The sequence below is a fragment of the Rhipicephalus microplus genome, chromosome 2 (assembly GCF_043290135.1).
Source record: "Rhipicephalus microplus isolate Deutch F79 chromosome 2, USDA_Rmic, whole genome shotgun sequence".
Classification (NCBI taxonomy): domain Eukaryota; kingdom Metazoa; phylum Arthropoda; class Arachnida; order Ixodida; family Ixodidae; genus Rhipicephalus; species Rhipicephalus microplus.
In genome coordinates this window covers 188,676,945-188,703,426 of record NC_134701.1, presented here as the reverse complement: position 1 = coordinate 188,703,426, position 26,482 = coordinate 188,676,945, and the positions used below count along the sequence as shown (strand labels likewise).

Here is a 26,482-nt window from a genome sequence, read left to right as displayed (position 1 = left end):
GTGCCTACAATTCTCAAACGTATATATATCAATAGTTAAAATAATTAGCAAGATCTTGTTAATCAAATACTTCAACGTCACCTTAAGGTATGGCAAAATGTTTCCTCGTCAATTTAGTGCTCGTGTGCGAAGACGACATGAGCCTTTCTGTCATAGCCCTATTGCAAAAATATGTCTTATCTAAAGAAATTAGATTTTTATATTTATTCTTCTCATCATTTTACTTGCACGCTCCTCTGCCATGAGAGAAAACCCAGAACCTTCCCCATGCTTATAAGATGAGCGACACGTCGCAGTTACAGCTCTTCCAGATACTGCTCAAGGCTACGAATTCCAAACATTACTTGGATGTAGGTGAGCTTGTCTGTCTCTTCTTCCTTCTCCACTTCGTGCTATAGCTGACCGTACCAGAACATCGGTGCCCCCTTTCTTCACCACACTTGACCATACTGCTACGCGCGGAACAGCCTAAATTGTGTCCGGTGGGTGGTGGTGGCCGCATCGGAGCGGTTCGTCCTAGAGACCTGCCCGAAGCCCCTCCAGTGGGCGACACTGGGTTAATAGCTGTGGTCAGTCCTTGAAGAGTAGTCTTAGACCTGCTGCAACAGTGTACGGAAAGTTGGGTTATTCGTCTCTGGTGGACGAAATTAGCTGTTCTTGCATGGTCGCAAGACAGGCAGGCAATGTTAGCATGGTGATGCCGCGAGTAGTCACGCACTTTTTTGTGGAGCGGTTGCCGCCACTAAAGGGCTGCGAAAGCAGCGAGATTGTTTGATGAGTGCTCGGAGGCATGTTAGGATGCGATGACTTCTACTCATGCGTAGGAGCTTCATCTTTTTCGGAGCGCAGACGCCACGGAAGACGTGGCGAACAACCACGGTCGTATTGGTGGACCGCCAAGACAGGGTGAGCTTCGGCTTTGCTTTTCGACATTCCGGATGTGCAGCTGTTGTCGTTGGAATACATGTGCCTGAACCTGTGAATCCTGACAGAGAGATGCGCACAGAAAAGCCATGCTTCTCAGTAATCAGGCTGTCAGCTGTAGGGGCAAGTCTTTCTCGTTCATTATACATGCCATCTCAGTGTTTTTGTATGGCAGTGTTCCGTAGTAAGTCACGGGCTCCCTGTTCATATGGTGATTTCCCCGGAAGCCGAGGATGATGCTCCAACAAGGCCAAAATAGATTTTCTTACATCAGTGGGCAGGTCGTATTCCTGCTATGACGGTGCGTTAAGTACCAGCGGAGTTGGGATTTCCGTACGTGGTGAATTTATGTCGGAACCCGACGCCGATTCTGAGGCCTGAAGAAATGAACTGCAGTGCACAGCTGAAGCCTTGAGAAGGAACTCCTCCTGAATTCTACCCTCGGCTGTGGTCTGGTTGGACGGGGTGATGATGGAGAGGTGGTCAGGAATACGACCAAAAGAAGTAATGATCTTGTGGCCCCAGTTCGCCTAACACTGCTGCTTCATGCCTTCATACCGGAGCCGTGCCACGACACCTTCCCTAAGGTAGTCTATGGCTCCGCACCATTTCTGAGGGTCCATCCAATATCAGCACTGTTAGTGCGTTGGCGGCCGCCACCCCACTGTCGGTGTCATTCTGGAACCCGTCAAATTCCGGTAGTTCTCAGACTGCTGGTAATGATGGGCGGCACGTGAGAATGCCGACATCGCTAGGACGAAGTAGCGAGCTGGTATGAAAGCTCCTGGAGGGCGAACTCAGCTCTCTAAGTTGCTCAGATTACCAGGCCTTAACGTATAGTGAGGCGGCTGCATTCAACATGGCGTTGCATGCGCTCAGGGCCAGCAGAATGGCAGAAAACAGCGCGGAGCTCGTCGCTGTCAGGACGGTGACCGCAACGTGGAGTCGCACGATGATACGCCGCAGGTGTGAAGCCCGAAGAGGTAAGCATCACAGTCTCCCAGTATGCAGTGGTTCTCGCACTGTGTCGAGATCCACAAACAAGGAAGCCGGGATGGCGTTTCGGGGTGGCTCATATGTTGGCAGAGTACAGGCAGCGGAATGCATGCCACAGGGAGCTTGAACGGCATTCCCAAAGGACAGGAGCCCGTGCGTATTCCTGCCGTTAAGTGATAGCATTGTGTTCATTAGGTCATGCCCCGGTACCGCAGGGGAGGCATCGAAGCCTTCCATTGATGGTCCGATGGGAACAGAGTAGCTGTAACGGAAAATACTGTTACAGTTACCTCTGCTTCTTTTAAGGATTCTTCAGCAGCAACTTTTTTTTCCTTTTTAACTTTTAAACTTCTTTTTTTGCCACATCGTCTTCACCTTTCAACTTTCCACCATAGGTCACCTCTAGAAGTCCGGTAGAGGTGTCTTTAAGGGGAATACCTTCCGTGCAAGGAACCATGTCCGGAGTTGATATGTAAATTAGCGTGCACAACGGGGAGATTACTAAATGCATTTTTTTGTCCGTAGGTGTATATACGGGCATGAGTGCGCTGGCCGCTGCCCTCGCTCTTCCCCCTGATAGCAGCGTAGTTGGCCTGGAAAACGAGGTGGAGATCGTGAAAGTTGGGAGACCCTTTTGGAAAGCGGTAATAGTCTTTTTCTAAGCGTTATTTTCTTTGATTCAGTTCACGTTATTCGTGAGCAGGCAAGGGCCCGTTGTATAAGAAATGAAACTCAAGAGACAGTAGGATTAGGCGTGTTGGTATAAAATGATAAAGAGTGTCATATCATGTATCATGCTATCATGTTATACCAACATGTATCATGTTATACCAACACGCCCAATCTTACTGTCTCTTGAGTTTCGTTTCTTATACAACGGGCCCTTTCCTGACCGCTTCGCTCGAGCCTCATGTTGTCGTTCAGCGCTCTGTCTCGTCTCTTCTTCTGTTCCCTCCTGCCCTATTGTTTGCGCTGGTAAGTAATCTTTATTGTGCTATACCAACACGCCCAATCCTACTGTTTCTTGAGTTTCGTTTCTAATTCAGCGGGCCATTTCCTGACCTCTTCGTTCGAGCCTCATGTTGTCGTTCAGAGCTCTGTCTCGTCTGTTCTCCTGTCTTTCCTGCCCTGTCATTCGCGCTGGTAAGCACTCTTCATTATGTTATACCAACACGCTCAATCCTACTGGCTCTTGAGTTTCATTTCTAATACAACGGGTCCTTTCCTGACCTCTTCGCTCGAGCCTCATGTTGTCATTCAGCGCTCTGTCTCGTCTCTTCTCCTGTTCCCTCCTGCCCTGTCATTTGCGCTTTGAAGAACTCTTTATTATGTTATACCAACACGCCCGATCCTACTGTCTCTTGAGTTTCATTTCTAAGATAACGGGTCCTTTCCTGACCTCTTCGCTCGAGCCTCATGTTGTCGTTCAGCGCTCTGTCTCGCCTCTTCTCCTGTCCCCTCCTGCCCTGCCATTTGCGCTGGTAAGCACTCTTTATTATGTTATGCCAACACGCCCAATCCTACTGTCTCTTGTGTTTCATTTCTAATACAACGGGCCTTTTTCTGACCTCTTCGCTCGAGCCTCATGTTGTCGTTCAGCGCTCTGTCTCGTCTCTTGTCCTGTCCCCTCCTGCCCTGTCATTTGCGCTGGTAGGCACTCTTTATCCTGTAAAGTAGCTCTTAACAAATTACTCGGAAGTTCTTTAGCACTATTAGAGAAATTGTCATCAAAGTACATTTGGAGAGAACTTGTCGAGCTACAAATTGGCTGAACCTCCCAGCCAGTCTGCAAGGTCTCAGATGATGATGACTCCCGGAAGAATGGCACAACTCACCATGGGAAATCAACCAAGAGGCGTGCGGCAGTAAAAGTTGTGAAACAAAATAAAGAAATATTAAAAGGAGAAAGAGAGAGGAGGAAAAAAGGGCGACAATATACGAAAAAGATAATCTAAAAAGAAACAAAGACATTTCTTATAATTTTGGTTCCTTTAATGCAACGCTACCTAATGTTAAACGTATGAACTAGTATATTGATATAGTCAAGGTGAATATAAAAATAAATATAATGTTGTAGATTTAATAAAAGTATTACCATGATACTCTATTTGATTCTTTGAAATATTTAACTACAGCATTGTAAATGACCCTGTTGCAGTGCTTTTGTGCCGACGCCCTCCGAGAGAGCCATTCCGATGTAAAATGCGAAAGGCCTCTTTTTTGGAAAGGTGGTTTCAGAATTCTTTGCCTTAGGTTTTGATATCTTCGACATTCCATGAAGAAGTGCTCGATGGTTTCTGCTTCATTAAAAAAGTTACATCGGGGGAAGGAACGAATCCAGGCCTGTGTTAAAAAAAAGTTTAATGACGGTTGTCTGCATCGCAATATCGTTAAAGGAACTTGCAAATGTCTTGTGCGGCAACATAAGCTATTCAACGGACACCTAAGGTACTGGCAACTTGGTCGCTTAGTACAGAAGATTTAGTACGTTCCTCGTGCAGACAAATGTTTCTTGATCGTGTGAACGTGTTATTGTGGGATGGTTTTAGAACATTTAGAGCAGGTCCTTTAACGGATGCTGCCGTTAGAATGTCCACCGCTTCATTGAATTTTAATCCGGTGTGACCTGGTACCGAAACCAGAGCCCTCAACTACGCATGCAGTTTTGCCGCCATTTCTGTTTGTCTTCACTCTCGACGAGCGAGAGATCACGCACCGGGAACGAGCTAGAGTCACTGAAAAAAAATTAAGTGCGAATGCATTTCTTAGTCGGGCTATATCAGGTACCCGGCATTGTCCGCGGCGGTGTTGGCACGCCAGCAGCTGTTATCTCTCTGCTCTAACTTCCTCTCTCATATAAACACGTGCGGGCGCGCGTGTTTATCCTCACCTCAAGTAACTGGAGCATGTGGTGCGAGAGAGTGTAGGAGAAGGAACTGAGCAAGCGTGTCGTAGCTCGAAAGGAACGCAGGCGGACCCAGATGACGGTGCTCGATCACCGATCGCGTGCCTTTGTTTCTTTTGTTGATGATAGTTGAGCCGATGGTATCAACGTCTTTCTTATTCACTATAATAACCCCCGGTGAAAAAGTTGAAGCCATCCTGGCAATCTAACACGTTGGGACAAGCGGGTCGAAGTAGGGCTTGAGACAGTTTACGAGAACAATATCACGCCCATGCCGACGACGGTCGCTCGGTGGCGTGAGGGGTCCAATGGCGTAGTTCACAGGTGAAGTGTGCTCGACCACGCGGTAGGGACCATGATAATTAGAGAGTAGCTTGGGTGATACACCAGGGGCGCAGGGCGGTACATGCAACCGTAGAAGTGCTCCAGGAACGAATGTTGGTGCAGAACGATGGTCGTCGTCATGGGTCTCCTTCTGGCGCTGTTGGTTAGCTGTAGTAAACCGCTTGGCTAGCTTGCGGCACTCTTCCGCGTAACAAGCGGCTTCCGAGACAGGCGTGCATTCGGAGTGATCTGGCGAGTATGGCAGTAAAGTGTCGATGGTGTGCGATAGTTGGCGACCGTACAGGAGAAAAAATGGGCGAAACCCGGTAGTGACTTGCGTAGCGGTGTTATACGCGTATGTCACAAATGGAAGAACGAAGTCCCAGCTTGTTTGATCAGAAGCGACATGCGTCGCGAGCATGTCCCCCAGAGTGCGACAAGCCGCTCAGTCAAAGCGTTCGTCTGTGGGTGGTAGGCCGTACTCTTCCGGTGTACAATATGGCACTGTTGAAGAAGTGCTTGGATTACATCGGAGAGGAAAACACGCCCTTGGTCACTGAGGAGTTCGTGAGGAGGGCCATGACGAAGCACAAAACGATTGAGTATGAAAGCTGTGACGTCTTGTGCTGCAGCTGTAGGGAGAGCGGCAGTTTCGGCGTACCGTGTAAGATGATCCACAGCCACGATAGCCCTTCGGTTGCCTGCTGTTGTCAATGGTAGTGGTCCGTAGAGGTCAATTCCTACACGTTCGAATGGGCGGCCTGGGCATGGGAGTGGCTGCAATGAACCTGTTGCAGGATGTGGCGGGTTTCTCCGCCGCTGACATTCGTGGCAGCTACGAATGAACTGGTGGACGAAGGTAAATATTACACGCCAGTAATACCTTTTGCGTGGGTGCACGTAGGTCTTGAAAACACCGGAATGAGCACATTGCGGGTCGAAATAAAATGACGCGCAGATATTAGAGCGCAGAGTTCGGGGAATGACTAGCAGCTATTTCCTACCATCTGCTGAATAGTGGCGCCGGTACAAAAGGTTATCCCGAATTCTGAAGCCTGGAGCCTGGCGACAAAGGGTTGGAGTGGTTGGAAGTGTCGGTGTCTCGGATAACGCGTCAAGAAGCGAAGCGATTCATGGATCATTGCGTTGTGCAGAAGAGATGGTGTCCTCGTCAAGAGCTGACAACGTGTTGTCCGAGGAAACAGATGTATAGTCCGGGGATAGCGAAGATTGCGACAGTGCATCAGCATCGTATGCTTTTGGCTGGAACGATATACTACACGGATGTTGAAGCCGAAGAGCCCAACAGGCAAGACGACCCGGTGGATTCTTGAGCGAAGACAACCAGCATAATGCGTGGTGGTCCGTTACTGTATAGATCAAAAGCACGGCCATAAAGGTATGGGTGGAACTTGACAAGCGCCCAAACTATTTCCAAGCATTCCTTCTCGGTGACGCTGTAGTTCGATTCAGCCTTGGTGAGAGTTCTGCTGGCGTAAGCGACGACATACCAGGCGAGTCCAGGCTTGCGTTGCGGGAGAACTGCACCGAGGCTGACATCAATGGCGTCGATGTGGACCTCAGTTGCCGCCGTAGGATCGTAGTGACGCAGTATTGTTGGTAAAGTGAGGAGACGACGAAGGGTACAGAAGGCTTAGTCACACTCAGAAAACCATGACGAAATATCAGGGGCGCTGCCTAGAAGTTAGGTCAAAGGCGCAATGATAGAGGCGAAGTTGCGCACGAACCGGCGGAAGTAGGAGCATAACCCCACGAAGCTCCGTAACTGCTTCATAGTCGTTGGTTTGGGGAAGTCGGCGACAGCACGTAATTTAGCCAGGTCTGGAAGTATACGATACTTTAATACGACGTGCCCGAGAATCGTAAGTTGCCGAGCAGCGAAGTGGCACTTCTTGAGGTTGAGTTGGAGCTGGGCATTCTTCAGGCACATGACGACGTGTTTCGGGTGCTCGAGATGTGTTGCAAAGTCTGGCGCAAAGACAACAATATCGTAAAGATACCAGAGACATATTTTCCACTTCAAACCCCGAAGAACCCAGTCCTTCATGCTCTCGAAGGGGGCAGGCGCACTGCAGAGGCCGAAAAGCATGACATTAAACTCATATAGACCGTCGGGTGTCACAAAGGCTGTTTTAGGGGCGAAGCTCCTTAAAGCGGCACCCGTTCGTCCCTCGTCGTAGTACGTAACATGTTTTACGCTTTGACCTGCAAGGCGGTGCCGGTGGGAGATTTCTCCTGTGCCTTGTTGAACAATAAAAATTCGCAGTGTGCGTGTTAACTAAAAGCCGAATTCTCCTGTCCCTCATTCCAGATTAGCAGCCATTGGTATGTACATTGAGCACTATCTGACAAGAAAGGGTTGCTACGTTGTACTCGCTGGGCGTAACCTCCTTGGTTTTAGAAAGGTTTAGCGAGTGCTGGGCCGCAGTGCCATGAATACAGTGAACTAGTTAATACCATGAACTAGAGGTGGTTAAATGTGGGAAGTAGACACGAAGCGCAAGCTGTAAGAAAGTGTGCGTGTGCCACCTCCCGTTTAGTCCTTGGAATGTCTGCCGGATGGTGGTGCTTCTATATCTAAAAATATATGAGGAAAAGAGGCGAAAAGAGGTACACTAACACACACTTCGTTGTAATCTCCACTTCATTATGTATAGATTATATGTCTAACAAAATTATACTTGACATGGTATACGTACTTTTATGTATTTGATGTATTGTATACATACAATCTGTTGTTTGCATGGAACAATGCTGCAAGATACTGCAAATGATTTATCACAAATATGTTTCCTTCTTATATTTTGTTTCGATTTTTTTCTTGTATAATTGAAGTGTACTTATAAAATATCTGCTTTGTTAACACAATCTGTTCCTTTAAATGCATATTTATTTAGACCCCCTACTAGCCAGTGGCTATGGGTCTAACCAGTGTTGTGTATTTTCATGTAATAAGATAAGTTGAAATAAAATAAAATGAAAAAAATGAAATGAAATGGTGGCACTTGGAGTGTTGACTGGATGGACGGACACACAGACAAATGCATGGACGGACGCACGGATGCCTGCACGGACGGATGGACAAGGGACGCAGGGGTGGATGCATGGACGAACACAAGAATGGAAGCATGCACAGACGCACGCGCGGACGGGCGGATGGACGCATAGACGGTCGCACAGACGCACGCATGAATGGATGGAAGCAAGAACGAATAGGTGGACGGATGCTTCACCCCACTCTCCATCATTCACACCGTGCATATGCTGCCATTTTTTTTTGGTCGATCAGCATCTGCAGGGGGACCTGCCAGTACCTTGAGCGCAAATCTAATGATGTAAAAAACTCGGCACCTTGTAAAGTATCAAGGGCATCGTCAATCGTGAATAAAAGATACACGCCTTTACGAGTGATCGTATTTAGGCGCTGGTAATCTACGCAGAAGCGAACGAAACCATCCTTTTTTTTTAATGAGCACTACAGGTGAGGCCCGTGTACTTTGTGAAGGTTGAATGACGCCGCGTTGCAGCATATCGTCCACCTGTCCGGTAATAACTTGGCATTCCACCGCAGAAACGCGGTATGGTCATTGCCGTAGTGGCGCATTGGAGCAGGTATCGATGTAATGTAGAGTGGTAAAAGTGCGGCCAAGTGAAGGTTGAACAATATCAAATATTTCGCGGTACTGGTACAGCAGTTGGAGGAGTTCAGATGGTGATGGTCCGTCTGCGATCGCAAATCGAACACTTTCGAAGCCTGTAGGTCAGAGTGGTTAAGAGCACTGACGGCAGCGAGGTCACTTTGGAATGATTCTTGTGGCACAGCATAATTTGTCCGTAATCAATGGGTTGTACGCATCCAAGAGATTCAGCTTTAAGGAGTTTGATGGTATGCGGAAAAGGGTTGGTAAGGCAGAGAGCGCTGGCTCCATTAGAAATTGAGAGGGCTGAATAAGAAAGCAGAAGTGGTTTACGACTTAGAAAGAGGCTTGATGGCTCAAAAAATGCTACTTCATCACGCATGTCATTGGAGAACACAGGAAGCAAAACAGCTGTTGTCGGTGAAATGTCAGTGTCTTCTTTGACAACTAGCTTGTGCGCGGCTTGATTCGTTTGGTCATAGGGCTGGTCGAACAAGGGAAGCAGTTCAAGTTCGGAACGGGCACAATCTATAACGCCGTGATTACGTGATAGGAAATCCCAGCCAAGTATGATGTCGTGAGAGCAGGAGGAAAGGATGATAAACTTTACAATGTAGTGATCCTCCGCCATTATGATTCGGGCAGTGGTGTGGTGGTAAAAAACATTTCAGAAAAAGTTTACTAGAGAGTGCCGACGTGGCGCATCGGCGTGCTAGAGTGGCCAGACCCTATTCCGGGACGCCAGGGGAGCTGGAAGCTGCCCGTGTGCGCTCCACCAAGGAGCGTTGCGCAGCCAAGGTAGAGCAGCCGAGCAGGTGCTCCCCCCAAGCCTCCCAAGTGCAGGCGGCTATAGGTTGAGCAGGTTCTCCATTTGCTGCACGTAATGACATGATATCAAGTGGCGCGGTCACCTTTCGGAGCTTGCGGCAAAGTTAGGCGTCTATAACAGACACAGTGGCACTGGTATCTACAAGAGCGTATGCATGGGCGCTGTCTACAAAAACTTCGACGACATTTGACGGCAAATTGCGAGGCCTTGAACGTTTCGATAGCGCAGTTCTTGCCTCCTGAACTGTGACGGCTAGTTTCCCTCATTTTGAGGGGCTGGTCGTGGACGCATGGGTGACAACGAGCGACAATTGGGTGAAGGTGAGCGACGAGACGAAGTTGCCGGATAGTCACAGGAAGACGTGCTTGACTGATGATCCAAACTTTCTAAACCAAAAGGGGGTCGGTGCATGTCGTTGCTCCGTAATTGGGCATCTGTGTAGCCGGGCACGTGACGACGGCAGTATCGGGAGATGTGGCCAGGGCCGCCGCATGCAAAACAGATCGGCCGGTTATCGTGCGTTCGCCAGGCATTTGCAGCGAGGGGCGCCGCCCACGCGGCATACGGCTGAGTCGAGGCTGTGGTAGCGAGGGGAGGAGCCCATGCGACGGAAGACTGAGTAGGAGCGGTGACATGCGGCAGTACATTGAACGGCGAGGGCTGGTGTGACTGCTGCCTCTTTACTGCGTCAGCATAAGTAAGAGGCGCGGCGACAATTTGCTGCTAAAAGGGCACTGGCTCTTTCAGCAGAAATCTGGTCTACGGCAATCTGGTCCTGAAGCACATGTCGGAGCATGGGAGCTAACGGGGGGTCGGTTGACGCTCTCGCTTCTGCTGCGGGAGCTCTTGGCGCTGACAGAACAGCAGGAAGAAAAGCTGACGTGCGACCTCCTCACGCATGAAGTCTTTCATTTGTGCTAGAAGGTGGGAGTGGTAACACACGACGTCCAGTGCAGCGAGTGGTTGGTTAGGCTGAAATGAACGACCGGTGAAAGTTCGTTGCCGTCGCAATTCGTCGTAGCTCTGGCAAAGAGTTACCACTTCAGACACCGTGCCAGGAGACTTCGCAAGGAGCATTTGAAATACGTCGTCATCGACACCTTTCATAATGTGCTGGATCTTGGCACTCTTGCTCATTGCGGCATCGACGCGCCTGCAAAGATTGAGTATGTTCGATATAGGAAGTAAACGTTTCACCAGGTTCTTGTGCCCATGTACGCAGGCGTTGTTCGGCACGCAACTTCCGCACGGCAGGGCGACCGAAAACCATGGATATTGCCTGCTTGAAAGCGGCCGAGTTTTCAAACTTGGATTCGTGGTTTGTGTACCACAGCTTCGCCACATTAGCCAAGTAAAAGTTGACGGCGCTACACTTAGCAGCGTCATCCCACCTGTTTGGTCCACTGACTTTTTCGTAGGACGACAGCCAGTCCTCGACGTCCTGGTCTTCGGCGCCCGAAAAGATCGGGGGGTCTGGCTGGTGAACCGGGTGGGGGCAAGTAGCGGCTGCGAGAGGTGCTGTCTGTTGGGCAGCGTCAACTTGCATGGTCAACGGCAGGGTGTGGGATCAGAGTTCCACGGTGTAGGTGATGTACGTACCCCACACGATCCACCAAATGTAAAGGGTGTTTATTGAAGGAACTAAGCAAGCGGGTAGTAGCTCGAAAGGAGCGCAGGCGGACACAGATCTCACGCCTTTTTTCTTGTGTTGATGATAGTTGAGCCGATGGTATCAACGTCTTTCTTAGTCAATATAAAATGAATGTTCTTTTGAGCTACACAAAAATTACACGAGGTTGCCTGGAATATTATAGACGTTCTTCTTATCTGAAAAACTAATTATCAACTTTACTTACCCTTGAAAAGACCTGAAATCATCTCTTCAGTTTCGGCGTTACGAGCTGGTAAACGAGGTGACCAGAAGTTCTTTTGGGGCGCAAGGCTTGCAATCTTGAAACCACCTATAGGAACTGAGAAGTTGCTGCGAACGAGGCCAGATTACGCTATCGCGTTCTACTCTTGTAGGTGAATCTCAAGTGTTTTTTGTCATATTCCGCGAATGACCAAGTGCCATCGTCAGTGACAAGCTGAAACAACTTTCTATTTTTTGCATTGCTTGCAGGCAGGCGTCGATGACAAGATTAACATTATTATTGGTGACGCCGAAATGTCTCTGGGCAAGTTCGAGTGCACAATTTCTCATATTGATGCTCACTTAAGATTGTGACGCCTACGTTTACAGTAGTAAGAAACAATAATAAAGCAGCAATTGTGCGAAGAAATCGCCGCACTTTTTCTAATATTGGTCTGGAATTTGACCCGAATGGGAAGTAGGAAAGTGCAACACATATTTGATATTATCGCCTAAGGCAGATGCCCCACCATGGAGGTCTCGTGGCTAAGGTACTCGGCTGCTGACCGGCAGGACGCGGGATCAAAGCGCGGCTGCGATGGCTGCATTCTAGATTAAGGCGAAAAGGCTGTAGGCCCGTGTGCCAGATTTGGGTGCACGTTTAAAACCCCAGGTGATCAAAATTTCCGGAGCCCTTCACCATGGCGTCTCTCATAATCATATGGTGGTTTTGGGACGTTAAACTCCACATATATATCTCTCACCTAAGGCAGATGTAAAAGGATAATAGGTCGGGGGATAGCACATCGACCTCGAGACCACAAATGGATGACCTCGTGATATACATCCGCATTGTATTAGACTACACTTTACAGCAAAAATGTTATGAGATCTCCACAAGGGTGGCATAGTTGTCCACCGCCACCGGTGTTCGTAACCGATATCACTCGAAATAAAGAAAAATGAAATAAGGAAAAAAGTATCCAGGATAGAACGCGATTTGATCCTGGGCGAATTTCGTGGCATAGTATTCTACCACAGAGTCACGTTTTTTTCCCTTTCATGGGATGCATTAAACTTAAACATGGCAGCAATTCAATACACACCGAGAACTAATATGTTCGTTCTTATTCTATGACGACTCAATGACGAGCGCACAACAACAAAGATTTCACCATCTCTAGAACAAATAAATCAAACAATGGTCTTTTTTTTACCAAACATACTCTAGAAGGGGGCAAGGATAAACACGTCCGCAACACAATATGCCATATCGGCTGCAACTTCATTTCGTCGTATACATCGCATAGTTTAGTTACCATTCGAATGAAGTGGGCTGTTGAGGAAATTGTTGGCTCAGCATATAATTGCAACATGCTCACCTTTCACAGGTGATGCATTCTAACGAGTAGAAACATTTAAAAAAGCTTGTGGGGGGGGGGCGAGTTGTAACATACTGCAGGAAAATGCTACGCAGCAAAGTTGAAGACGAAACAAAGTGGAGGAGTAGACACATGTCCAATGGTGCATCATTGTAACTCGAGGGCAGCAGGCATCACTTGGAATTCGAATTTAGCAGAAAGTGGTTTAGCGTACATTGCCTTTTTTGCCCTGACAAACCTAGCATAAAGGTACAATGCAAGCTTACCTGCATTAGTTGCCCTAGGATACACTGTATGTATAAACAGCACAGAAAAAAAAACACAGCATATCTATGGAGTGAATGATTATGAGTGGGGTGAAGCTTCCGCCCATCCGTCCGTGTGTCCATCTATCCGTGCGTCCGCTCCTATCACACTAGAGCACCCATTGGACGGACGGACACTTCGCCCATAGATATGCTGTAAATTTATTATTGTACGAAAACCCCTAACATGACCTAGTTATATTATTATTTACAAATACACACACAACACCAACTAGTGAGCAATTCTTAAAACTGACTAGAAGTGGCTACTACAACATGCCACTACGAAGATACGACCACAATCTGAGGAGCTTCGCCCCTAAATGAGACAACGACTCAAGTAGAGAAAACGCAGGCGCGGAACTCGCAACTAAAAAATAATTAGCCGGGTCTCTACACACGTTTGGTATTTAACCATGATTATGCTTTTTTGTACCCTGTTTTCTATGCTGTGCAGACGCGATGGTGTTCCACGTGACTAGGTGGGATGCTTGATTTATGTGCGCGGGTCTTCCTGTAAATTTTTAGTTGCGAGTTCAGCGCATGTGGTGCCTCTTTTTCAGTCTCTGTCTTTTTTAGCGCTGTTTTTACACCCGAAGCACGAACTATCAGCTGTGTGGGCGTTTAGAAAAAGTGGTTAACGATATTAAGTACTCGGTACTGTGTTATGAGAGAGATAAAAGCCGTTCCGTAGCCCCCACAATCAACAAAAATTACGGCCGGGCTGGGCCCACCGTAACGACGCAGCGCACACTAACTAGCCTAACTAGTGGCCTGGGATAATCTACAACGGGCTTTAGGAATGCCACTCCTCCAGCTTTTGCTGTGACTGTGCTGCACTTCCTTCCCGTGTAGGCCGTAGAGGTTTTTGGATTGGATTGAATAAACATTTATTTGGTCCTCTAAAACACAGATCATTGTGTTGCGGGCCGCTCCCACGCGGGGCTCAGATGCTGAGCTTCTCAGCCGCCTGGCGGGCTTGGTGGACAGCCCAGAGCTGATCTGCCAAGGACGAGCTGCGGATCGCCGCCTCCCTTCTGGCAGAGGTGATGTTCGATAAATGAGCGAATTCGGTACACATCCAGAGCATATGTTCTAATGAAGCTATTTCCCCACAATGTGGGCAAACATTACTTGGGCATAGGTCAGGGTTCATGATGTGTAACATTTTCAAAGTAGCGTACATCCGCGTTTGCAAATGCCTAAATGTAAGTGCTTGTGGCCGAGTTGGAGTTTTGTGATGTGGAAGGAAAATCTTCGTAGACAGGTAGAAATGTTTAGTGAGCTCGTCATATGTTGTAAGAATATCCTGGTTATCCCCTTCACTGGTAGAACGCATGCCCGGAGAAGCGCGGTTGGAGAAGTCTCGTGCCGCCTCGTGTGCTGCTTCATTGAGATTGGGAGGGGAGTCGTTGATTTGTCCAAATTGAGCTGAAAACCAACTCAGAAGATGATGCATTATATCCTTGCCATGTAGTATTCTCAGCGCTTGTTTTGAGACCGTCCCCTTTGCGAAGGCCCGTAGTGCTGCCATGGAATCACTGTAACGACTTCAATGTTATTCATATTGAGTTATAAGGCGATGGTCACCTGTTCCGCAATGATTGCGTCTTTCGTCTAGACCGTCACTGAGGTGACGACACGACCAGCTCCATCGACCACCACTGCCACAAAAGCTTTTCTATTGGCGCAGGAAGCCGCGTTTACAAATACGACCCCTCGTTCCTCGTTTGAGACTTGACGAAGTATAGTCCTGGACCTCGCTACTCTTCTTCCGATGTTGTGTTCTACATGCCCGTTTAGTGGTATAGAAGATACCTTGATGTTCTCTGTGATGTCGAGGATATCATTGTACTTGCGTCTAATCACCATTGGGTATTGGCCCAGCTCCCTCAGCATCATTCTCCCCGACCTTGTTGTAAATAACTTTGCTAACTATGCTCTCTCTTGGGCTTTTGTCATTTTTTCGAGCGTGGTGTGAATGCCAAGCTCAAGTAGAGGCTCGGCGCTGGTATGTATGGGTAGGCCCAGAACCTTCTTGATAACTTTCCTGAGGAGCACATTCAGTTTCTCGGACTCTGCTCTAGACCAGTTGTGCGTTGCTGCCTCGTACGTGAAGTGGCTTAGAAAAAACGCATGCATCAACCGTATGAGGATGTCTTCCTTGATCCCTTTTCTTTTGTTGGCCACTCTGCGTATAAGGTGCACGACACTGTCTGTTTTCCAAGTTGACTTGGCTATAGATTTGCTGTTAGCCCCGATAGACTCTATTAACATGCCCAGGACTTTGGTAGAGTCGACCCTTTGGATGGCATCCCTTTGATTTGTACGGGGATACGGAGGTGGATGCCTATGTGGTTTAACGGCTTCCATCCCCTGGGCTTTGGTCCCCGGCGTGTAGTACGACACAGTAAAATTTCTGACTTGCCCAAGGAGCACTTGAGCCCAGAAGGACAAAGGTACTCTTAGACAGCGTCAATCGCCTCTTGCAGGGCGCTCTCAATCTGCCCCTCACTTCTACCTGTGCACTAGATGGTAATGTCACCTATGTAGATGCTATGCTTCAATCCTTCGATGCTCAATAATTTCTTGAACAGTCCAATCATGGCAATGTTGAACAGCATCAGTGAAATCACTGCCCCTTGCGCCATGCCCCTTGCGTCGTGCCCCTTGCGCCGTGCCCCTTCCAACGGTTTAGTAGTGTTTGCTTTGCCTCAAGAAGATGAGCAAGCCGGCTATCCATTCTTTCAACCGGAAAATCTGTGGTAATGTTTCAGGAGACGCATTTGATGTCCTCTTTAATCTGTTCTACCCACTGCTTCAAGCCTGGTGTGTGGCCATCTTGTTCCCTTTTCATCCTCAACTTCCTGAACTTATCCCAGTCTGTGAAGTGGAATTCTCTCTGCTTTTTATGCTCCACGTAGAAGGTAGGGGCAAAAATGCAGTGGTCACTCCCGAAGTCTACAGCAAGGTTCATCCACTAGGCCTTCTTCATGTTCCTTACAGATGTAAGGTCTTGGGTGGAATCCCTGCAGCAGGATGTACCAAGTTTTGTTGGTAGGCTGGGGTCCGCGATTAGGATGAGATCATGCCAAAGTCGATTTCCTTTTCCAGAGTTGTACTTGTAACCCCATGTATGATGAGGGTCGTTGAAATCACCTGCTATGACAATCGGACATTCTTCAGTGATAGTAACAGCTTTCTTTAGAACCGTCTTCAACCCTTGCTTTTGTTTCTTTGAACTGCTATATATGTTAAGAATAAAAATGCTCTGACGGTTCCTGGTACCCGGCATCATCTCTACCATGACGTGTTCCAACCCGCCTGCTTCTATCTTGAGGTCGGGGGTTACGTGCGTTAGTTGCATACGAAGGTGCAGACCCCCTTCCCATCGATATCCCTTATTACAGGCCGGAATCTAAGCAGCGTTGCCTGCGATGAAAGGGTGTCTTGCAATATTATAATATAGGGCTTTTCTTGGCTGCTCCTGATATACTGCTGTAGGGTTGCCTTCTTTTTAAGGTAACCTCTACAGTTTCATTGCCAGATACGGAATGCGTCACCTAGCGCTGCCATCATGGTTATTACATGGGCCACCAGAGCCTGATGCTGCAACTGTCGACAAGTTTGCTACCACAAGTATTGGTGGCCGAAGAGGTGAGTTTCGTGCATGAGGAGGCACTGCTGTGTTGTGCAGATATGCTTGAACCTTTGTAATAAGCAAAGTCATATGCTCTTCCAGCGCTGCCACGCTAGATTGAAGCCTACCAATCTGCTCACTGATATTGGCTACTACCTTGCCAGGCGTGTCAAAGACCTCTTTCATATTTGACATGGTCGTTTGGTTGGCTTCCACATGTTCTGCCATGACTGCCCTCTTTTTTCGGTCCTCGAGTCCCCCATGCTTTCAGCCTCAGGTACATCAACTGTCTGAGGCATTGGCTGTGAAGACTGCGTGCTGGTTAGCTTAGTGAGAAGATTTTTTAATTGCGAGGCATTTTGTAGAGAACTTCGGTGACTTTCAGCGTATCTATCTATCTATCTATCTATCTTTATATCTATCTATATCTATCTATCTATCTATCTATATATCTATCTATCTATCTATCCGCTTACGTCTGGGTGCTCTTGTAGTCACCCCTTTAACTTGGCGTGAACCAAAATTAGCATGGTAGGGTAAGATGGTTTGCCGTATATCACGCGCTGGTCAAGGCATGAATATTGTCACAATCTCGTCGCGTACGTTGTCAAACACTTCCCGCCAGACAGTAGTGCATACCCATGGGCGGGTATGTGCCGCTGGTATGCGGGTATGTGCCACAGGTGATTGACACTTAGTATCTAGCCAGGAACGACGAGAACACACATGGACAATTTTAACGCACGATCATTAAGAAATACCCGACATCGGTAGAGTCAACCCGACGAATGCAAAGAAAGAATGAATGTCAGGGTTCCAGTTGGAATCAAACCCAAGCATTATGCATGGCAATGAAACATTTTACCACAGAGCTATGCCAGGTCTTGGAAATACTTTTCAAACAGACGGTAATGTTTGTGAAACGTCAGTATTGGTTACAGTGCTGCCTACGCAATTTTATGAACATTACATATGTACTCCTTTGATACAGCTGTCACGTCAGGTTAACTTCAATTGTGGTTGGTTGCCATGCACTGAAGTTGATTTATGTAGCAGTGTCGAGGGCCAGCGTCTTCGTGAGCATCAGCGCTTGATATCAGCTTCTGGTGTTGCTAATGCGCGTGTTACAGTTGGCATCGTTGCTCAAGTGCAAAGAACTGGCTATATAAACATGTGCCACTCTTCAACATATGTCTGTGCGTGCAACATCTGTAGATATGTTTAGCGTCATTTCATGCTGTGTAACTCAAAAAAAAATAAAAGTCTCCTGCCCTCCGCATGCTTCGCACAAGGTCAATGCTCAGGTACGTGGGATCTGTTGAATTTTTATTTTCTTTACCTCAGCTGATAGCCTCTCATTTGATTATGTAAGCCTCACGTTTTCTTGCTCTAGCTTCGCAAACCTATCATGCTCTGGCAGCTTACCTGTCATCACCTCTGCCGCGCCGTTGCGCACTCGCTCAGCCAAGCTGCTTTTCGGTGCTACTGCAGGCGTCCTTTCCCGGTTGGAAGCCGTAATCTCGAACTGAACGCCAGGCAGCTGGTCATTCGGGTGCCGTCCAGGCTGCTCCTGACCCAGATAGTGACATTGAGAACTCGAGCGCCCCCGTGATTGGGAGCGGGTCTTTGGTCTAGAACCTCTTCTGGAACGCGACCTCCTCCCGGAGTGGGGCCCCCTTTCCTGTTCTTGTGTAGTCTGGATGCTCTGGGTCCCGTAGGCTGGAATAAGCTGCTTGTCGTTCATGTCTGAACTCGGTGTGATTGATGCATCACGGGCTTCTGCGGGTGCTCGCGATCTTTCCCAACGTCTGCGTCTGACGACGTATTGCACTAAGAACCTGTTCTTGCCCTCATTGTCTGCCGTGGGATGGTGACCATCGCACAGCCTGCATCTTGGATTGCACTGGTTCAGCTAATCTGGGTTATTGATCTCGCAGCCTGCGCAGATGGTTTCAGCTGGGTTCCGACAGACGTCAGACCGATGTATCAGCTTTCAATGGACGTAACAAATGTCGATGTTTTTGCGGCAAAAGGAGCACTGCAAAAGTGAAGGACCATATCTCACGAATCTCGGCACTTTGTGGCCTTCGAACTCTATGGTGATTGTCCCAGTGTCCTTGATTCTCTTGGCCTGCAGCGCAAGCGGGTTGTTCGCGTTCACAATCTTTCGGGTCACAATCTCCTGAGTACGCTTACGGGGATCCTGTCAATCACTCCTTTACAAGTTTGGTGGGGTGCCGTGGCGTACGCGCTAACCTCGAAAATGTTGCCTCCAATGTCAATATGCTTGACTTTGAGCTATCTTGAAGCTTTGTTCTGGTCCGAAGTGCTTGCCACCATAATGTTCTGCTATAAGTTGGAACAGACGATGTCCTCCATAGCCTCCTCCTTTTTGACACCGGCCGCCAGTACTATTACATCTGCCATGGCTTTAGTGCCAATTCTCGAGATATCTAATCCTCCACGTGGTCGTTGCACAATTTAGCTAATGTCCTTGGGTAGTGGCGGCATGCATCCAGCTCACACGATTGTATGCTTGGTGTCATGTCTACTACAACTAGCTCGAGCGTCTCCCCCAGCGCCAGCCTTGGTCGAGCCCTTGGCAGCAGGAACGCTAACCGCGGCTAGCTTATTCAAAGAGCGCTCATGAATTTCACGATGGGCTGTGTTGGGCCGATCGCGGCCGACATTATTACAAATAAGAAACTAGACAATGAAATACAGCTTATGTGGGTGCCCGCTCTCGCGGGGAATCCAGGGAAAGAGGCGGCCCACCACATAGCCCGAGGTTTAATCAACCGGGACGAGGACCACTCCACCCTGGACTTCCCGCATGAAGGGATCACCATGTATAAGGAATTACAGCGCATTACCGAGAGAACCACGAGACTTACGCGGCCCCGCAGGCAGATATGTCAAGAGAACAGGCCAAGTCTTGGGGCCAAATCCAAACAGATTCTTTGCCGAGCCCTCATCGGCTGTCTAAAATTTCTCCATAAGCGATTACACCAAACTGCCGACATTGCGCCTGCGTGAAAGCTACCCAAAATCACATTCTTTGGGAGTGCGAGGGTAACCCCCCACGAAAAACAATACTGCCAGCTTCCTCCCTCGAGGCGTGGGAGTCGCTCCTGTCGTCAGCTGACTACCGTCTTCAGGCAGAAGTGGTTAACTGGGCCGAAATGGTCGTGGCAAGCTTTTGGCCACCACGCTTCGAACCACGAGCAAATTAAGTTGACCGACCTTGCTATTCCATCAATAAAGTTGTCCCCCTCCCCTTGAGCGTCTCACTTCGTCTCCCTTCCCACCCATGTCTTCCATGCAATCCTCTGGAGAGATGTCCTCTCCATCTACTTGGCATTCCATTCTCAGTTGCAGCTCCTAAAACGCGCAGAGCGTTGAGTCACGTTGGCGCCAAGCCGGCACATTGGCGGTAATCGCCTCCTTGGTTAGGCTTAAATACTCCAGTGGCATTGCCGTGCAAAAATGTTCCAAAAATGACTTAAAAGTCCACTCAGCGGCGCACAGGTGTGTGTCATCTACTGATTTCTTGAGAACTTAGGCACACAATGTCACTGAAAAATTGGCGACAAACTTGTGGATTCCACAGGAAAGCATTCTTGAAAGCAGCAGCCGGTCTTCGCGCGTTTGCACTGGTCGGCAACTAGAGCGTCTCCCCCAGCGGGTTTTCGCATCGAGCGCATCTGTTAAAGTATTTTGCGAGAAACACTCTAAGTGTTCGCTAACATTATTTCTTTATAATTAGACCTCAACTGTTGTCTAAGTTCTAGCAATGTTCATCAAACCTGCGGTCAAGTGCGCTCAGCAATGCAAATTGTCACGCAAGACAGTTCGTAGTTGTGCAAGAAACAGGGACAGAAATCATGGTTCGTTTTTGTAGAGGTGTTCAATAATATTATCCTTTTTTTCGCGCTTCTAATCCATGGTATGACTTTGGGACACGCCGTAGCGGAGGCTTCCGGAAATTTGGGCCAAGTGGTGTTACTTGACGTACACTGACACCACACAGCACATGGGCATCTTCTATTTCGCCGCCATCGAGGATGCGACCACCATGGCCGGGATCGAACCCGCAACCTTGGGGTCAGCAGCCGAGCACCTTGGCCACTGATCCACCGTAGCCGACTTTGTTGACGTGTCGTCGATGTACTTTTTGTTGAAATGTAAACGCATACAATGCTTGAATGTAGTAAGGAAATGCTTCAAAATCTAATGTTCAAAGCAGCCGAAATAACGGAGGACTAAGAAGGGAGAAACGCAAGCTTTGAAACGCCCTTTTGTTAGCTAAAATTGATAGCTTAAACCATCGAACGAACTATCAAAAGAACTACTGGAATATGAACCGAATGCTTCGGAAAGAGTCCACAGGTATGTGAGGGCTCAATGTTATCGACCGTGGTGTAAAACATCCAATATAGTTCTGACGCTGTAGCAAAGCATTTTGTCCGGTATTACCGCAAATAATTTCTTACCAAATGGTAACGTCAGCGCATGACTTCATTCACAAAAAAGAGAAAAAACACAGAAAAAAAACTAAGCGATTGCTCAAACGTGCTCCAAGTCTGGTGTGTACGAATCTCGCCGGTTATATCAGCTTTGAGTGGCAGGTGCGCACTTTCTTTCTTTCTTTCTTTCTTTCTTTCTTTCTTTCTTTCTTTCTTTCTTTCTTTCTTTCTTTCTTTCTTTCCTTCTTTCTTTCTTTCTTTCTTTCTATACCTTTTTTCATTCTTTTTCTCTCTTTCTTTCTTTCATTCTTTCTTTTTTTCCAGTTTAGGGACCTGTTTTTTTATTGCCGTCATTCGCAGAGATCAGCTGCGTACGATTCATGCCTCAAACGACGGCAGTTCAGCGGTTTTATTTTTTTATGTGATTAAAAAAAGAAGGCGCGTATGCCTCGCATACTTACCGTAAACAAAGTGCTTCCCCTCCCAGGAAGCGCTGGCCGCCAGGATTGCTCACACACGATAGTGCTGAACGCTTTCTACAGGATATCGTCGATTCGGAGCATTGCAGTGAAATGCCTTTTTTTTTTTCTTCAACGTCATCCCAAACTGTAAGCCATTTCAGCACCGCCACAGGGGACAAGTATTTTTTTTTTTTCGAGTAAGCTTACCTGCGTGCGAACGCCGACTCCTCTTGGTCTCAGAAAAGGTATTTCAAATTGTGCAGTGCACAATGGACATGACAAAAATTGAAAATTAACCAAATTCAAAGTGTTCAGAAGTGCACAGAAACAACGGCGTTCACTCCAGTTACCTGCGGCGCTCATGCAGACAGGCTCAACAATCCTAGTTCACATAGGAAAACAAACTTCGCAAAAACCAATTGTGTTCAGTACCAGCTATCGCCTCATAGTAACGTTGTGATTTGTTACGAAATAGGTCTGGCGCCGCCTTCTGAAAAGATTGATTGATGTGGGGGGTTGAACGTCCCAAATCCACGATATGATTATGAGAGCAGCTGCAGTGGGCGCTCCAGAAATTTTGACCATCTGGGGTTCTTTAACGTGCACCCAAATCTGAGCACATGGACTTACAACATTTCCACCTACATCGGAAAAGCAACCGCTGCTGCCGGGATTCGATCCCGCGACCTGTGGGTGAGCAGCCGAGTATCTTAGCCAATAGACCACCGTGGCGGGGCACCTTCTGAAAAAAGGCGGGGCTCAGTGTGGAAAGAGGGTACTTGGAAATGTGCACACTTCATGTCCACAAAGACATACGAGCCCTGTTGCAGTTCTTTAAGGCAATATCACTAAGCGACCACCTGTAATACCCTGCACTGTGTGTGTGGTGTGCAATGCGCATCTCCATCTCTCTTTTGCTAGCTCTATTTTACTCTCTTATCACCCCCTCTCCCTCCAGTGAGCATGCTTGTGATGATGTTAACATCATCACCCTGCAAAGTGCCCTTCAACTCTATAGTATTAACGTCTGTGTTCTAACATGAGTGTACACGCTACTTCAGAGTACACGCTATGTTTTAAATGCCATACGGTACGAATAACTTTATTTCAAAATCCGCAGAAGTGCCACCCCAAAGAGTGACACCGCGGGCCGCCTCCACATGGCCACAGTTAGACCTATTCTAACCACTGCATCGCAGGCTCTCTGGACAGCCCAAAGAGTTTTAAGGGACAGCCCAAAGTTGATGCTGATATTCTATGCTATTGAGGGCCGAGCTGCATTTATGCTCTGTGAGGGCCTCATCCACACGTTAGGAGAGGCACCGCCAAAGACTGTAAGCTAAATCCCACGTACCCCAGAAGCGAGGGCCCTGCGAGATGAAGTCACTTGGGAAAAGACAGCGCATGAAAGCGAGATTCGGATAAGAATTAGTGTGTAGCATCCTAAGGGTCATTGCCTGTGGCCTCGTGAGCTTTTTGTGTGGTGGAGGAAATACTGTTCTTTCCAGGTAGAAGTCCTTTGTGAATTCATTAAATATTAATAAAGTGTCTCAGAACTCTTGAACCTTTCACTGTGACAAAGCTTCATTTCCCGCGCGGACAGTTAGTACGCGCGCTTGGGAGTGGGTGACGTCGTTGAGGTTGGTGAGTGAGTAAAACTTTCGACCTAGGTGTGCCGGGAACCAAGTGATCATGTGCATAGGTATGGTCCTATTCTTAAGAACGTCAGGTGACTGTCCCTCTATGGAGAGTGAAACAAACGCCCTTATGGCCGATCTAGAGTCTCAGCATATTTGCGTCCTCTTGTCATTCAAGAGCACCAACGCAATAACAACCTGATCCACATTAGAAGAGGTGGTCTCATACAGGGAGGTCGACGAGGTGATTTGACCTCTGTTATCTATTGCGACCGCGGTATAGTGACATAAGTGCTCATATTGTTCCACATCTACGAAGCAGATCGACTGGGGATCATCCTTGATCTTCAGGAACGCAGTCACTCTCACTCTACGCCTTCCCTCATTGTACTGCTGATGAATATTGCGAGAGATTGTTGCACCGAGAATATTTTCTCTTTGCTCCTCGGTCATTTGATGGCTTCTCTCCTCGGCCAACCCCAGGTTGATCCCCAGAATGGCTAAAATTCTTCTTCCTGCCAAAAATCAAGATAATTGAGCGAGCTGGACCAATTCCTGTGCTTCAATAATTTCGTCCAGCGTATTGAGCACGCCTAATTGACCTAGGCATTCTGTGCTAGCAGTGGTAGGAATACCAAGCACCCTGTTGATGCTTTTGAGAATGAGGCTGTTAAGGCTGTTTTTCTCGAAGTTGTGCCAGTTGTACATGTTCGTTACGTAGATGATTCGGCTCATGAGGGAGGCACGGAACATTCGGAGTAAATTGTCTTCCTTCAGGCCTTCTCTTCAATTCGACACTCTGGTAATGAGTGCGATGACCATTTCTGTTTTCCTTGTAATGTTGATTGGATTCATTGGATTCGATAACCATGCCAAACATGCATGTGGACTCGACTTTAGGTATGAAGTTTTCATTTCATGAAGTTTGCTTAATGTCGACATCTGCGAGTGGCTTCCATCCTTCGGGCCTGGGACTTCGTGAGATCGGTTTATAGAGGAGCAACTCGGATTTACTAGGAAAACGTTTTAGTTCCGTGCTTTTCAGGTAGGATTCAACCTCATTGACTGCTGATTAAAGACACACCTCAACATCTCCCTCACATCCCTAGGTGCACCATATAGTTACGTCATCTGCTTAGATTGTGTGACTACTATAGCAGAGCATCTTTGAGGAACCTTTCATTGCTATATTAAATAATAGCGCTGAAACAATCACTCTCTCCGGTGTGCCTCTATAGTCGAGAAACTTGGTAAACTTATGATGTGTACACAACTGCTACACTTATGAAACAGATTGATGCACTTCGCAACGCTTGGTTAAAAGCCGAAAAAAAAACGCAGTATTACTTGCTTACTACTTCGCATGACACCAAGTGTCACAAGGCGAGGGATCCCCCTTATTTTTTTTCACCAAGCACGAGATGTGTTTTAGGGCTCATTTAGGCGTGCGAAGTTGTTTACTCTATACACAGTACGTGTGTTCGAATTCGTTATTCTGAAAACAATGTGATCATGTTATGGCGTGTTCTGGAGGGATTTCACAAAGCAGATGTGGTCTACTTCTCGCAGATGATCTTATCGCTCAAGGCAAATCAAGCTTCTTTGACTTCGTGTACATTGACGCCGACAAAAAGTCCACAGAGGACTACTACGAGAAGAGCCTGAAGTTTGTCAGGCGCCACGGAATCATCGCTGTCGACAATGTGAGTCGCCTGTCACCATGACGTGTACCCTTGAGGGCATGCGACACATAGATAAAATTTGGGACAGATTTTTAGCATTAACGATGTACCATAGCATTGCGTCTCATTATGTATGAAAATATCAATGTTAAGTTTGTTGTCTATTATTGACAAGGCAGTAAGAAAACGCACTTCTACATAGTATGAGCGCACTGACTGCTGTGGCGATTATGGAAGCTACCTGTTTTACAGCCTCTTACACACTTAAAAAGGAGTTAATTTTTAAGGCTGTAAGGGCCACATTAAGTGACCTCTCAAGCGATTAATATGGCAGTTGAACGTGGTGGTACGAAAACGCCACTTGACCTACGTCACCCTTGACGCCTTGCAGCAAGCATTACAGATAACTTAAGTTTGTGAAGCTGGCATGGTGTCATCGTGGCATCACGTGTTGAAGTCATCACATTGCTTCGTCGCTGGGTTGTTGAGGTGCAAAACGTTTAACATCGGCTGATAACGTGTTCGTCATTGTACGCGGGTTTCTCACGCTGTAGCTCTTTGTAAAAAGTTTTTTTATTAAGCTGACATCGAGCTTCCAATCACGAATTTCCTGCGTGCTATTATACCATGTATTCCAGTACATCCATTAATACGTGCTGGAGGAGCGTTTTTACGTTGTGCATGTCATGCACGAAACTTCAACACTTATGTCACACACTTTTTGTAGCACTATGCTCCTTTGGCTGACTATAGGTAATATGTTTTTCTATGTATGTATTCTATGTATGTATTCACAATTCCAGTACAACTTGCGAAAAAACGCCAATTTTTAGCGTGCCCAGAAAAGCGTTAGGCGCCAAAAAGCAACCTCTAAAAGTACAATTAATGAATGAATTGTTTTCTCCAGGAGTTTCCGGTTCTTCCGGCGAAATTCGTGAAGTCAGTGGTCCGTTCACGTCATGTCACGAGGATATAATCTATCGGTTGATCCACACACGTCGGTTGTAAGTTGTTGATTGTCTCCTACTCAGCTTTGTCATTCAATCGACAGCCCGGTCTGTCTTGCCTTGAATCACTATCGAACATGGTCGAATGACTATCGAGCACGGAGAAGATAGCACTTGTAGGAAGTGTAGTGAAGGCGAGAAAGAAATCTCTCACCCGTTGTTGAACTCGGAGTGGTTTAGGGGTTCTTTCGAATGCATCCTACCATAGTCGTACCTAAAAAGCGCGTTGTGCAGCCGTCTCGTGGTTTGCGTTTTACGCAGGTGTTTTTGAAAGCGATAGCATTCAGCCCGGAGCACAACGACCCCGTCACGGTTCCGTGCGACGCCTCAACCGCAAGATGGCGTCCGACGACCGCGTCGAGATCAGCGTGCTCACCGTGAGCGATGGAGTCACGTTAGTCTTCAAAAAGTGA

The 26,482-nt window shown here is 47.6% G+C and overlaps 1 protein-coding gene across 1 annotated transcript; it reads left to right on the top strand.

Annotated features, from left to right (window-relative positions):
- Nucleotides 1-278: 278 nt before the first annotated feature.
- LOC142792958 (putative caffeoyl-CoA O-methyltransferase 3) lies at nucleotides 279-26,482 on the top strand. Its single transcript, XM_075885713.1, has 6 exons — nucleotides 279-354; nucleotides 2,446-2,564; nucleotides 11,760-11,814; nucleotides 24,950-25,083; nucleotides 26,114-26,117; nucleotides 26,331-26,482. The coding sequence occupies exons 1-6, from the start codon at nucleotides 279-281 to the stop codon at nucleotides 26,480-26,482; spliced, it is 540 nt and encodes a 179-aa protein (XP_075741828.1).